Source organism: Elephantulus edwardii, unplaced genomic scaffold (genome assembly GCF_000299155.1).
Source record: "Elephantulus edwardii isolate Elephantulus edwardi_28Jun2011 unplaced genomic scaffold, EleEdw1.0 scaffold00134, whole genome shotgun sequence".
Taxonomy (NCBI): Eukaryota; Metazoa; Chordata; class Mammalia; order Macroscelidea; family Macroscelididae; genus Elephantulus; species Elephantulus edwardii.
In genome coordinates, this window is record NW_006399884.1 from 2,577,434 (window position 1) to 2,592,294 (window position 14,861).

The window sequence follows — 14,861 nt, forward strand, 5'->3', positions numbered from 1 at the left end:
ACGCCCTTCCCAATTTTGAACCATGCAGTGTTCCCTTGCTCTGTTCTGACGACTGCCTCCTGGTCCAAGTATAGGTTTCGCATTAGAACGATCAAGTGTTCTTGGAGTCCCATTCTTCTCAAGAGTCAGCCACAGTTTGTTACGATCCACACAGTCAAATGCCTTTGCATAGTGAATTTTATTATAAAAGCATTGAAAACAGTAGTAAGATATTACAACTCTTGATATGAGGGAAGCTCTTGCGGCCTAGTGGCAAGGAGCTGTGCTGCAATCCCAAAGGCAAATGGTTTGAGGCCACCATGCTGCTCTGCAGGAGAAGGATGGGCAATATCTCTTGCGACTGACTCTGAAAACCCGCTGGAGGGTCAGCTATGGGTCAGTTTCGACTTATACACAACAAAACGACGATACACAACAAAAACTTCTTGATACAAAAAAATCCTAAATGGACTTAACCACATATTTTTTAAATCTCCCAAATAGCTCAGCAGAGTTGTTTTTGTTGGTAGGCACCATCAAGTCAAATACAACTCATAACGACCCTATGAACAACAGTTCTGAACCTTGCCCTTATCCAGTGACATTTTTGTCATCTCTGACACATTTGAGCTCACTGCTGCAGTTACTATGCCAATCCAAAGATGGTTGAGAATCATCTTTTTTCACCTAAAATGGTTTTTTTTTTTTAAAAAAAAAAAACAATCCAAAATTCACTTCCATCAAGTCAACCATGACTCAAGCAAACTGTCAGTGGCCTTTTTTTTTTCAGGAGGTGGTTAAGGTTTTAAGTCTCAACAGAAGGACACTGCCCAAATTTCTCAAGTGGATTTAAGCCACCGGAGATACCTTACTTTTCAGTGAGCAGTGCACCAAGCCACAGGTTACATCACCAAAGCTCCTGAGACTTATTGTATGATACACAAATATATTCCTGAGTTGTAACAGATGATAAACTAAACCAAAGTAAAAGATACTACTAAAGCTAGCAGCATAAATTGAACAATGAAGAAATTCAAAGGGAAGGGCCAAGCGTGAGCTATTAAATTAAAATTTTCAAAGGCTTTATTGAAGTGCTTAGGGAGATTAAGATAGCTAAAGAATGACCAGAATTCAGTTAAGCATGGTAAAAAAAAAAACTCTTGAAGGAAAACCTGCAGCAGTTTTGGGGTTTTTGAGGGGACTAGGGGAGCAAGAAAGGACAAAAGACAGTGAGCAAAAGAGTATTTCCAGCATAGAAAAGTCTAAAACATGAACAGAACATTTATAGTTTGATATGCTGTAATTTAGGTAAGAAACTTCAAATTTGGTATTGAATTAATATTAAAATAGGTCTGAAAATAAGATGGCAGCAGTGTAAGCTAAAGAAAGTGAACTCCAAATACTCTTGGGATCTTACATGCACAAGCTGGGACACTAAAGTGACACAAAAAAAGCAAGTACACTACGAAATCAAGTCAAGGATTCCAAAGCTTTTAAACTGCAGAGTATCTGTAAATTGCTATAACATTTCCAAAGTTGGGAACTAGGGGGAAAAGTTAATTTACAAGGAAAACAATCCATTTTAGGCCTGCTATGCCTAAAGTAACAGATGCTCAAGAAAGAAGGCATCAACAATACAAAATGTGTTTCAGATTTAAATTCCCCGTACTATCAAAAGTTGAAAGCAATAAATACGGAAAACAATATACTATGAAACTAGTTAGTAAAAACAGTGGTTCACCTATCTCGTGGGATGATCTATTTGCCTATGAAGTCAATTTCCCTTGTGAATTTCATAATGGAAACAGCCATGAACAAGAGACCCAAATTCTAGCCCAGCTCTGTAACTCACTGTATAAAGTAAAACCATAAAACTACTTAGGCCTTAACTTCCTTTAAGGTAAACAGAAATGAGAAAGACTAATTCTAAACTCAGTGATCTCATGTAAGTCTAAGACTACAGAGCACTCACACATACACAAAAAAAATGTATCTACAAAACTATATGAAGACAGGCTCTATAAATGATGTTCATTTAGTCAGTTGTCACTCCCCCCACTTTAAAAACAAAAATGACTAAAAATATTGTAATCAACAGCTATAAGCAACCAGTAAAATTTACATTACATATCCTTTCCAGTATATATTCTTAATAAAAAATTTTATGTCAGGGAGCTCTGGTGGTCTAGTGGCAAGTAGCTGCACTAAAATCCCAGAGGTACATGGTTCAAATCCATTCAATGCTCTGCTGGAAAAGGAAGGGCAATCTCCTCCTGTACCAACCAGTCAGATATGATTTGACAGTACACACTCAAAACATAAATTTTTTTAAAAAATATTTTATTTTATACTCCAATATCCTATGAGCAAGATAAACATTACCATCGACATTAAAAGGAAGGATTCACAAAGGTTAAAAGTACTGCCCAACATCATGACCATGCAGTTAGTAACTAAGAAGCCAGGGTTCAAACTCGGGAAAATCCCAAAACCATGGCTTTTTCTATAGGGTTGCCACACTTGTAAATGAAGATGCACAAATCTCCAACGAAAATAAAAAGAGCACGTGGAAATACAGTGAGAAGCAAGTATTAAAACACTGATGCCGATGCAAAAAATAATGAGGGTAGGTAAGAATTTTTCTTTTTCAACAAATGGAAAGCAAAAGGTAGGAATAAGAGACAAAAAATATTATTAAGCAAGAGTTTAAAAGTTTGGGGAAAAAAATTACAATTAAGATGCCACCTGAAAACATTTATGAAGCCAAGACAAACACATCATGCTATTCTTACCTTTTCAGTTGCTGAAACAGATGGCTTTGATACAAAACCCAACCTGTCCTTCACAGATAACTTAGTTACATTCTAAAAAAATTAAAATGGACATATTCAGTGTTTTCCCAAACATACAGGATTGTTGGGTTTTGAACATTCTGATTTTAATAATACAAACCAATCTACAAGTAAACTGATGATAAGCACAAAAACATGGAACTTTTTAAGAGAGGGGAAAACATGGAAAAGTAAAAAATCAAATATTATACAACTCATACAAAATTATGTTAAGAGACTTAATTGTCATGGGCAATGTCCTTTTCACCAATACAGAATAAAAATTCTTAGAATTCTACACTGACAAGTAGAATGTCTTGACATTTTAAAAATTAGATGAGTAAGCAAGATACCAGAAGTTTCCCCTTGTGGACAGTGTTTGGTGGAGCTCCCAGCTGTAAAACAAGTTGGGAAGCAACAAGTGGCATCCACTTCCTAAACCACATACCTCTGGAAAGTCTATGAACTTGGAGAAACAATGATAGCTATGGAAAGGCATTAGGTCTTTTGTTCACAAAGTCTCTATGAGTCGACCTCAACTCCATAGCAATCAACAACAAGAAGCAAGAAAATCTGCCTGTTTATTTAGTACTTAGGGAGATTTTGAGGTTTTTTTTTTTTTAAGAAGCAAGAAAATCTGCCTGTTTATTCAGTACTTCGGGAGATTTTGAGGTTTTTTTAAAAGTAACTACTAATCACCAATTTACAGTTTACTTTTAAATTTTATTTTTAAATTTTAATGCTACATCCTTTTTCATATGGCAAATATGAAACATTTGGACACAAAGAAAGTTACGTTTCAAAAACTGACAGTGTAGAAACAAGAAATTTCCACGAAGTGGAGAAATGAGAGGCAAAGAAAATGACCCTGGTAGAGTATTGCAGAGTTAAGTACAAATGATGCAAAGTTCTGCGAGCTACGTTAAGTGCCTGAAACAGTACAGCATCAAGTATGCTTGAATCTGAAAATGTGAGCCTTCTCTTTCCAAAAGCTTTCAATTCAGTATACAATTACTGCTGGAACACAATTCAAACTCAGCAAAAAGATGAAGGGAACCTAAGATTTAGTGTACTAAACACTTTTCAGAGAACTTTATAAAATGTATTTCTTTCACAACATGAGAAACTTTGCTCATAAATGAAAGAGAAGAATTAAGATTAAAATACTATGAGAAAAGCATAAGCTATGAAAATGCTACACTAATGATTAAAAATTTTACAGGCTGGGTTCAAATATATAAAAATTATCACAATTCTATACAAAATATACACAACTAGAATTCACATCACCAAGAGATATTAATTTAGCGAGCACCAATTACGTGACAATGAAGAGAAAACCTTTCATTTACCTGAGGAAGGTCTGAACTGGCACCCTGTGCTTCTGCAGGTTCAATATTACTTGGAGGTACTGGACCCAGTCGTTCTTTAACTGACTGCTTCACCACAGGCATTATGGGCTGTTGGACTAATGGCTGTATTACCTTGGAAAATGAAAAATAAAACCAACTTAAACAAGCATATTCAAAACCTCAAACTCTACCATCTAGTCAGAATGGACTCTAAGCTGATTCTCTACTGGGTTCTAAAAGATTGCAAACCACAAGGGAAGAGATCGCCAACCTTTCCCCTGTAAATACAAAGTAAAAGACTGAATTACAAGATACTCATTTCCAATGCACAGTGTTTGCTGATGAACTAGGAAGCTCTGATAACATGAGCTATAGCAAGATGTGCTGCTAGGCCAGAGATCCATGTCTCTGGTGGTTCCAGTATACTAGCAGGTCTGAGGAAGAAAGGTAGGCAGTCTCCCCTTGTTAACAGCCACAAAAGCTTGACAGAGTGTTGCTATGAACCGGATTCAAGTTCAGAGGTTTTGGGAGTTGTTTTTTTCTCTTCAGTTGAAACTGAGGGGGAGAGGCTGAAATGGTACAGGATGATGATAATTACACTTAATCTATATTTTATTATTCTCCACTTAGAAATGACAACACAATTAAAGAAGAGAACAGGTTAAAGAAGCTAAGAAATTTTCTCAAATCCTCAGATTAAAAGTGGAAAACCCAGAATCTGAAATCAAGTCTAGCTAACTTAAATGCCTCTGTTCTTAAACACTATACTAAGAACTTTCTAAGAAAAGCATTTAATTTCACACAAATTTCTCTCTTACCTTTGGGGAATTAGTTTGTAACTGTTGGGTGTTTCCTTCCCTGTGCCAATAAACCTTAATAAAGCGATTATTCAGCACTGCTTCGGTACTTGATATTGCTTTCTTTGCTTCTTCATATGTTGCAAATTGGATAAGTGCCCCTTCAGGATCACCATTATAGGCAACCTAAGATTTAAAGTATTAAGAATAGTGAATTTCCAAAAGATCTTCTGGTTTATACAATAAAATGCTTCTGAAAGTAAAAAACCAATTCTCCCAAGTAAGATTCTACTTTATTTCCTTATGCCTGTATTATTACCACAATCTCCTTATAAGAGTTCTAGCTCCAATCAGTCTCTTCTCACTCAGGACAAACAGTAACTGAAGATTATTCACAATAGAAGAAAAACATCCTTCTATACAATAGTGAATAGAAAAATGTTGATCACACAGATGCTATACATACTAAGGGTATTCAAAATGTTTCACTGTTTTCTCCCAGTTCTGAAACGGGCAGTCCTTGGGTTACAAACAAGAGACATTTCTGAGTGCATTTTTAAGTAGAATTTGTAGGTAGATTTGTACTGGTGCATACAGTTCTTCTTTAGTTTTACTTCCTTACTCACTGCTGTTAAGTCAGAACTGACTCATAGCTGACCCATCAGCAAACTTTCAGAGGCTATAAATCACACCAGGAGACTATTCATTTTTCTCCCTGGGAACATCTGGAGAATTTGAATTATCACAGTGGTATCATCTGTGAGTCAGAGGCACAACTCCATACCGACTATGCCACCAAAGCTCTATAGCCTCAATTTAGTGAAAGAAAAGGCTCTAAGTCTTCTCAATGATTTTAAAACTCTATGTGCAGCAAGTAAAAGGGATCAAAATGGTCAAGAATTTATTATGAGTAGGTTTCAATCATTTCAAAGTAAGGGGAAATTTACATCATGTTAAAGAGCAAGCATGAGTTGTCCATAAATCAGATGAACTACATAAATCAGAAGAACTACAGTACTGTCTACAACAAATAATCACATGTCAGTGAGTAGTGTGGTGAGAACTGACATAATCAGAAGGCGAACAAAAAAAAGAAGAAAAACTCATTTTTATAATATGTAAAATTTGTAATTATCACAATAATTATTTCCAAAGTGAGAAATAACTATAAAGTATCAGTATTTTACACCTAAGGAAACTGCAGTTCACGGAACATGTTTCCGTAGGTTACGAAACTGAAACATAGTAAATCCAATGCTTTCACTTTAATTTTCTGTTCTTCAAGTGTTTTTCAGCAGTCTAAAAATAATTCAACAACAATAACACCAACAGAGAGAGGGATCAGTTGGCCTAGTGGACAGAAAGTGATGCTGCCAAGCCAAAGGTGGGTGACTTTTAATCTGTGGCCCTTGAGCCTGTCTTTCATTGTTTCTGTTCAAACATTCCTCTAGGTCGTATAGCCCTGGTGTGTCCACTTGCTCTACAGTGGTAACTCGTGGATGTTGTGAAGCTGAACACTGACACTGATGCAGTGTCAAATGCATTAGTGGTGACCTATGGCAGACACTGTTTGGTGGAGTCCCCAATTAAAACAAGCTTGGAAGCAGGAGTGGCATCCACTTCCGCAACCGCTTGCCTCCAGAAACCTTATGGAGGACTTTCATTCACGGGGTCATTATGAGTCACCTACAACTCAATGGCACTCAACAACAACAACATGAAGCAATGAAGAAAACAGCTTAAGAGTATGCGCTCAAAATGAAATTGCCTGGCTCAAACTTTGGCTGCTCTCCAAAGACCTGTCTCTCCTTACAACATGTCCAAAGTATGTCAGACGAAGCCCCAGAATCCTTGCCTCCAAGGAGCAGCCTGGTTTAATCCTCTCTAGGATGAATCTATTTGTTTTCTTGGCAGTCCATGGTACATTCAGTACTCTTCTCCAGCACCACAGCTCAAAGGCGTCAATTCTCCTTCTATCCTCCCTAGTCATTGTCCAACTCTCTGATGCATAACAAGTGACTGCAAAAACCATGGCCTGTATCAGGTGCATCTTAGTCTCCAGAGAGACACCATTGCTCTTGAGTACTTTAGAGAGGTCCCTAACCGCAGACTTTCCCATCACAATACGTTTTCTGATTTCCTGGCTACTGGTGCCAAAAGTGTTGACCGTGGAGCCGAGCAAACTGAAGCTGTGAACAATCTCAATCTCTTCACTATCCATCCTGATGCTACCGATTGGGCCAGTGGTGAGAATTTTTGTCTTCTTGACATTGAGCCTCAGTCCATATTGAAGGCTGCAGTCCTTGACCCTCTGCAGTAAGTGCATGAGGTCCTCCTCAGTTTCAGCGAGCAGGGTTGTGTCATCTGCATAACGCAGATTGTTGATAGATCGTCCACCAATCCTAACGCCACGCTTCTCCTCATAGAGCCCAGCCTCTCGGATAATCTGCTCTACATATAGGTTGAAAAGGTATGGAGACAGGACACATCCCTGGCGTATTGGTAGCCAACCATTAATGCATTTGACACATCCGTGTCACAGTGTTCAGCCTCACAGCAACCACAAGTGACCAAGGGATGGCAATTTGTACACCAGGGCTATACGACCTAGAGGAATGTCTGAACAGAAACAATGAAAGACTGGCCTAAGGGCCACGAACTAAAAGTCACCCACCTTTGTCTTGGTCACATCGTTTTTCTCTTCACTGGGCCAGCTGATCTCTCTCTATGGTAAATTATAACTTAGCTCCCTAAACAATTATTGCTGTTGCTGTTGTCATGTACCCTTGAATAAGAACCAACTCATAGCTGACTCTCCAGCAGGTTTCTTTTTAGAGGTTGTAGTACAAGAGGAGACTACGCATCTTTCTCCTTTAGAGCAAGTGGTGGTTTAGAACCAAAACTCCGTACTGCTACGGCGGCACCAGAGGTTCCCCATTAAATAATAAGAACAAAAACAAAAGAATCAATTCATTGCATTCTTACCTGTAAGTTAACCAAGGTTCCAAACCGACTAAAATGCTCATTAAGTTTGCTGATATTATTTAATTCTGGAGGAACTTTTCTAAGTTCAAGTTTGGTGTTTTCATTTCCAAACTGAACCTTCTTCTGGAAGCCTGGACTATTTGTTCTATTAAAATTTGGTCTGCAATGGAAAAGCAAGTTAATTAATACACTTAAAAATCTGACCACTATCAACTATACAGAAATACAAGTTTTACATGCAAAATCAACGTCCACTGGAATTTCATTTTATTCCTCCCAAACTGAAATGAACTGACTTGACAACAGAAACTTAAATTTTCTTACATGAAACTTCCAATTTATAGTCAAGGGGTTTTTCATAAAGGCATCTTAGATGGGTTTTAACATAAAATTTAATAGGTCTTGCCCACTAATATTCAACATTCTCAGCAAGAAAGGTCTTAGCACCTTCTTTAATTTAATCTGCATATAAAACCTGTTACATTTCTGAAAAGTTAGCTTACTGCACCATATCCTATTTCCATCTAACCTACCCTACAATAGGTTAAAAAGTAAGGAATAAATGTCATAATTTCTTTCCACCTTAAAAAGAAAAAATATTACTGACTCTGTAGAACATAGTATTTAACAAGAATTTAATAATTCTAATCTATTTAACAAGAAAAAAAAGAGTAACTCTGGCTCAGAGTCATTCTGATTCCAGTCTTTTTTTTTAAAAAATTTTTATTTTATTATTTTCATGTGTGTGTACCGTCAAATCAGATCTGACTGGTACAGGAGGAGATTGTCCCTCCTTTCTCAGCAGAGCATCTGGTGGATTCGAACCATGCACCTCTGGGATTGCAGTGCACCTTCTTGCCATTAGGCCACCAGAGCTCCCCAGATTCCAGTCTTTTTTGAAGACATTCCCTTCACAATTTAGTGACTAACAAAGCACCCACAAAAGGGGAGAAGGCAAGTGTGAAGATCTAGTTTTTAAGAAGAACTTTACATATATTAAAACTTCCTCCAAGACCACATTAATGATCCCTTGGCATGATGAGGATGGACTCATGACTTCCCTTTATCTAGCCAATATTCAACCGTACTATTTTTACAGGGAAAAATTAGGACAGGAAGGATATGACAAGAGCAAAAATTGTTCCCCTAAACCAATACTGATACATGTATCTTTAAAAACAACTTATAGTTTAGTTGGGGACTGCCTAAAGAACTCAAATAAAAGAATTTTTTTTTAATTCAGTATTGTTAAAAAAAAATTCCCTGATCATATGAATCACTGCATAGTAAAATTTCTCAATCTTCCCAATCAGCTTACTTATCAAACCAAGTCTTCTTTGTAGGCATTCCAGGCTCTCCAGAACCAATGGTTCTTTTCCTTGATTCTGAATCCACTACTATCCTCATACTGCTTTTATTAGGAGGCTTTTCTGTTTGAAAACATTAAAAAAGAAAAGATTAACATTGCATGTTTTATTTTAATTCTTTAAATTTATACAAGGGAATGACTTTTCATCCTTATATTTTAGTTAACAGAAATTCTTTTTCCAATGTCTAAGGATCTAAGGAATTCTAACCTATTCCAAATCAATGAAGCATTCATTTCATATCTGGAAAACAGTAATTCTCATATGCCATTTAAAGTATAATTCTGAAGGACACATCTTTGGGGTAGGACTCATGCTAATATTCTTATCTGTCATCATTCTCACTGCAAACAAATTATTTGAGGCTTTACATTAGTCATTTTCCTAAAGTTGCTTATTTTATCTTCAAAGTTGTTCTTGTCATGCGCTTTCAAGTTGGAACCAACTCATAGCTGAACCTGCAGCAAGTTTTTAGAAACTGTAAATCACACAGGAGGAAACTGCCCATCTTTCTCACATGGAACAGCTGGTGGATTAAAATCACATGCTTTTGGGGTGACAGCTCCTTACCACTAAGGCTAGAGTTTCACTGTCTTATGTTGTTGTTGTTTGTTGTTATGTGCCGTCGAGTCGTTTGCAACTCATAGTGACCCTACATACAACAGCCCTAAACCCTGCTCTATCCTGTGCCAATCGCACTGCCACTGACACACCCGTCCCGATTACCTCAGTCACTGAATCTCCTCCCAACCGCTTTTGGCTCATCAGAGGCAAGTTTTTAAACTGAACACACAATCAATGAAAACTATAAGTATATTGAAGCTGAAAATCAATGCTGATTATAAACCCACATAAAATGAATACATACTTGAGAATGAAAATATATTTAAGATTTACACTAAAATATATACCAGTGGAAAAAAATTACCTACTAAATTTAACATCTTTTACTTTGATTTTTTTGAGGAGGAGTGGCATCCACTTACATAATAGCTTGCCTCTGGAAATCCTATGAACCTGGTGAGAGGATGAAAGGCACCCAAGCATCGAGGACTCTCCTTCATAGGGCCGCTATGAGTCGCCTGCGACTCGACGGCACTTAACAACAACTTTCATCTTACAAGCAACTAGATGGCACATAACAACATCATCAATAAACCCAGCAACTTTAGCAAATGATGCCAAAATTTTAAACAGTCAAACGATAATCCGCATTCTGATAATGTTGCTACTATGTACTGTGGAGTTGGAAACAACTCATTGCTGCCCTTCTAGCAGGTTTTCTGAGGCCATAAACCACACAGGAGACTGCCTATCTTTCTCCCTCTAAGCAGCCAGTGGATTTGAACCACATGCCTGTGGGTTGGCAGTGTAGCTCATTATCTTATTGTTAGGTGCTGTCCAGTTGAGTACAACTCATAGTTACCCTATGAACAAAAAGATCTGAATCCTATGCTATCTGCACCATCCTCACACTTCCTGACACACAAGAGCCCATTGCAGCAGACACCTTGTTAATCTACCTGGGTGAGGGTCTTCCTGTCCTTCATTGACCCTCCACCCTTCCCAGCATCATGTCCTTCTCTAAGGAATAGCCCTTCCTAGGAACATGCTCAAAGTATGTAAGGCAAAGCCTGATCATTCTTGCCTCAAAAGAACTCTCCGGCTGCACCCTCACTGTTGATGTTGTTATGTGCCGTCAAGTCGCCTGCAACTCACAGTGAGCCTATGTACAACAACCCTAAATTCTGCTCTATCCTGTGCCAATCTGTCTGACACACCTACCCTCATTACCCCAGTCACTCACTGAGGGTATTCCTCTCCTGCACTGCCCGTCCACCGTTTCAAGTATGGCATACTTCTCCAAGGACTGGTCCCTCCTTGTAGTATGTCCAAAGTATGTCAGACGAAGCTTCAGAATCTTTGCCTCCAAGAAAAAGCCTGGTTTAACCCTCTCAAGGATGAACTTGTTCATTCTCTGAACAGTCTTCAATTCTCTTCTCCAACACCACAGCTCAAAAGCATCAATTCTCCTTCTATCCTCCCTAGTCATTATCCAGCTCTCTGATTCAAAGCAAGTGACTGCAAAGATCATCGTCTGTATCAGGGGCATCTTAGTCTCCAAACTAACACTGTTGCTCTTCAGTACTTTCAAGAGGTCCCTGACAACAGACTTTCCCAACACATTATATCTTTTAATTTCCTTGCTGCTGGTGCCAAGAGTGTTGATTGTGGAGTCAAGAAAACTAAGGCTGTGAACAATCTCAATCTCTTCACCACCTATCATGATACACCCTCACTAGGCCAAAATAATGACTCAACTTGAATTGACTGATTATTTAAAAATCAAATTTGTACATTTCCGTTTGTTCCTCTTTCTCAAAAGCAAACTATTATCTCAACAATTTCAATATGTACAAACATCAAATTTTGAGTGGTTTGGGTTGGTTATTAAAAAAAATCCTTAAAATAGTTCTATTAACAAGACCATCATTTTCTCAATCAACACAGTATATCTGATTCCTGCTCTTTCCCCTATCAACTCAATTTATCTTGCATATTCTCAATTTATCCTGACTCTCAGGCATAAAGTAACAATAACAAGGAAAAATATACTCCTCAATATAATCACCCACATGAGAAAAGAGAGCAGTACATGCTCAAAATAAAATCTCAGAAGGCAGGAAGGGTCAGTAAAAAAAGTACAAACAAGGAACGGAAACTGAGAATCTAGGCAGAAAGCCAGAAGAATGTTGTTACATTTTGGGAATGAAACTAATGTCACAAAGCAAGACTGTATAAACTGTTGAATAGGGGGGGAAATCTTATCTGATCTGTAAACTTACACTACCACTACTACTGTTAAGTCAACAACAACAAAAATGACCTATTATGCCTTCTCATTCTACCCTCCCCCCTTCTGTTTCAAAGTTACCAGATGTGTTGTTGAATTCTGATGCATTCTACACCTCCCAGATGCATGAATGGAATCATCCAGTGTCTAGAATTGCTCAAAGTTACAGAGCAAAGTGAAGCTTATTTGCTTAGTAGTACCTATGTAGTACTAGCTCAATAAGAGAATTACGGGTTACAGTTTCTTTGCCCATGGACTTCCCAAGTCTGGCTGGTTCACTGGTTAGATGTTGAATATATGAAACATTCAATATCTATTTTCTTTTAGAAAAATAAAAATGAAAGGTTTCTCATCTGAAGGCGGACTAGGGAGAGACAGTAATGTGTATTTACTCTAGCAAAGACTTGTTGCTGTCAAGTTGGAAATGACTCATAGATGATTCTCTAGTGGGTTTTCAGAGGCAGTAAAATGCAGAGGAAATTGTCCATCCTTCTCCCTTGGAACAGTGGTACATTTGAACTATCTTTGGAGCTGCAGCACAGCTTATCATCAATATAGGCCACCAGAGCTTATAGCCTTGGAAATGTTATGAAGCAATCTTACTCGATCCTATAGTGTCATGAGGAGCTGGAATTGACTTAATGGCTGGGGACTGAGCTGTGATGATGATTCTTTAATTCACTTATAATTCTCTCACTCATACTGCCTTTATTGGCATTTATTTAAATGGACTAAAAAACTGACATCAATTCAGAACTGGTTAACAGCCAACCTTCCATGAGGTTTCCAAGGCTGTAAATGACAAGGAGGAGATGGTCTTGAGAGCCACAGGTGGATTCTAACCACAAGAAAGATGGGGCCACTAGAAAGGTTTGCAATGCCAACCACCTACCTACAGACTATGCCACCAGAGCTGCTTTGTCTGAATAAATCAGTATTAAAAGTACAAAAGAAAGTTCCTCATTGTATAATTAGCAGAATATTTCAAACTGTATATAAAAATTCCCCAAATACCTTTTAATAGATTGTTTTATTACTTAAAATTTTCAATGATGATTTCATTTTATTAATTTTAATGAACATTTACTGAGATTTTGGATTTCCATTCATTCATTGTTGCATTTTTCTCTCTGCCCAGCCCCCTCCACCAGTTTGCTCTTCTCTTTGAAAAGTAAGATTCCTTCATTGCTATACAATCCCCCCACCAAGTACACTCCACTATGCAACCTTCATTCTGGACTCTTGTCATTACTCGATCATGTATCACTTTTAAACTGTTCTCTCCCTGATCTGTTTCAATCAGTATACATAACTGATCCAATTTTTCTCAGTGTCACCCCGACCCTGATGTCAGTTCCGATCTACAACAGTGGCACCATGCAGTATTTGTCCTTTTGTGACAAATATTTCACTCAGCTATTCCACTCAGCAAGGAACTCATGCAATATTATTCAAAATAGGTGACCCTGGAGATGATTTTTTTTTTAAAAAAAACCTACAAACTGGGAAAGCCAATGGCTAACCCAAAGATCAGCAATATGAATTTAGCATAGACCAAAAAATCCTGGCAATCTGCTACCTTAAAGGTTACAGCCTAGCTAAAGAAACTATGGCACATTCAGAGACATAATGGACTATGATGTATGAGTGAAAATGATCAAAAATTCATGATATATTGCACAACATGAATATATAGCAAACAAATTATGCAATCACAAAATGATTAATGTAAAAAACTAAGGAAAGTGTTACAGACAATTGTAGAGAGTAGCAACAAGGAAGTAGGGAGAAGGGAGTAAAAATTAATACATAGATAAGCAGGATAGGACAGACCTCTTATCTGCTGCACACCAGGTCACTATGACTCATACGAATTGAGGGCACCTACCAACAAATTAGGTGAAGAAAAAGGCAATATAATGAAGCATTGCAATTAATTATATTGTGGTTATGTGTGCCATCAAGTCAGAACCAACCCTCAAGTGGGTTTTCAGAGGCAGTAAATGGCACAAGAGGAAAGTGCCATCTTTCTCCCCCTAGAGCAACTGGTAAATTCTAATCAAAGGCTTTTAAGTTGCCAGCACAGCTCCTTATCATTAGGCCACCAGTGCTCCCTTATAATTAAAAATTAAGATTAATTATAATGTTATAATTAAGATTAATCCATTCAAATTAATGTTATGTGTATGGACATTTGAATGGAAAAGGCAAATCAATCATGATTATAAACTCCAATTTAAAAAATAAATTTAAAAAAGAGCTTATAGTCTAATAAACCTCTATCTGGAACAGTTTCAACTCCATCACAGCAGGTCATGAGCTGGAATGAACTTGAGGGTACATAGAAACAATGAAAAACTTCATAACCCAGTCCCTGACTTACATCCAACCATGGCAGTTCATATCAAGTTTTCTGCCTCCTTAGAAGTCTAGGAAAAAACAGTATTAGGGGTCCTGGGTCACTCTTAGTTAACTCCAAGGCAACAAAACCTTGAATTTTTTTCATTTGTTTAATAATTTCCATCAAGATTAAAATACTGATCATGAAAGTCAACATAACAGTCCACAATAAATTAAATTAAGGCTGCAAGAAGAGTCACTGGGTAATACAAACAGCTAACTACAAATGGCTGCTCACTAAAAGAGTGGAGATTATTAACAATCAGAATTCTAAGCATCATAAAATCTTGTAAAAC

General features: G+C 37.5%; 1 protein-coding gene across 5 annotated transcripts in view; it reads right to left on the reverse strand.

Annotated features, from left to right (window-relative positions):
- RBM26 (RNA binding motif protein 26) overlaps positions 1-14,861 on the reverse strand; it is a 114,504-nt gene that overhangs the window by 45,899 nt on the left and 53,744 nt on the right. For 2 of the 5 annotated variants that reach the window (XM_006894061.1, XM_006894059.1), the window contains exons 10-14: positions 9,263-9,374; positions 7,945-8,104; positions 4,981-5,145; positions 4,163-4,294; positions 2,772-2,843 (exon numbers count right to left, since the gene is read on the reverse strand). In XM_006894061.1, the coding sequence (XP_006894123.1) occupies positions 2,772-2,843; positions 4,163-4,294; positions 4,981-5,145; positions 7,945-8,104; positions 9,263-9,374 (641 nt within the window). The remainder of the gene's footprint in view (positions 1-2,771; positions 2,844-4,162; positions 4,295-4,980; positions 5,146-7,944; positions 8,105-9,262; positions 9,375-14,861) is intronic. The other 3 variants (XM_006894060.1, XM_006894063.1, XM_006894062.1) reach the window with 3 other exon arrangements.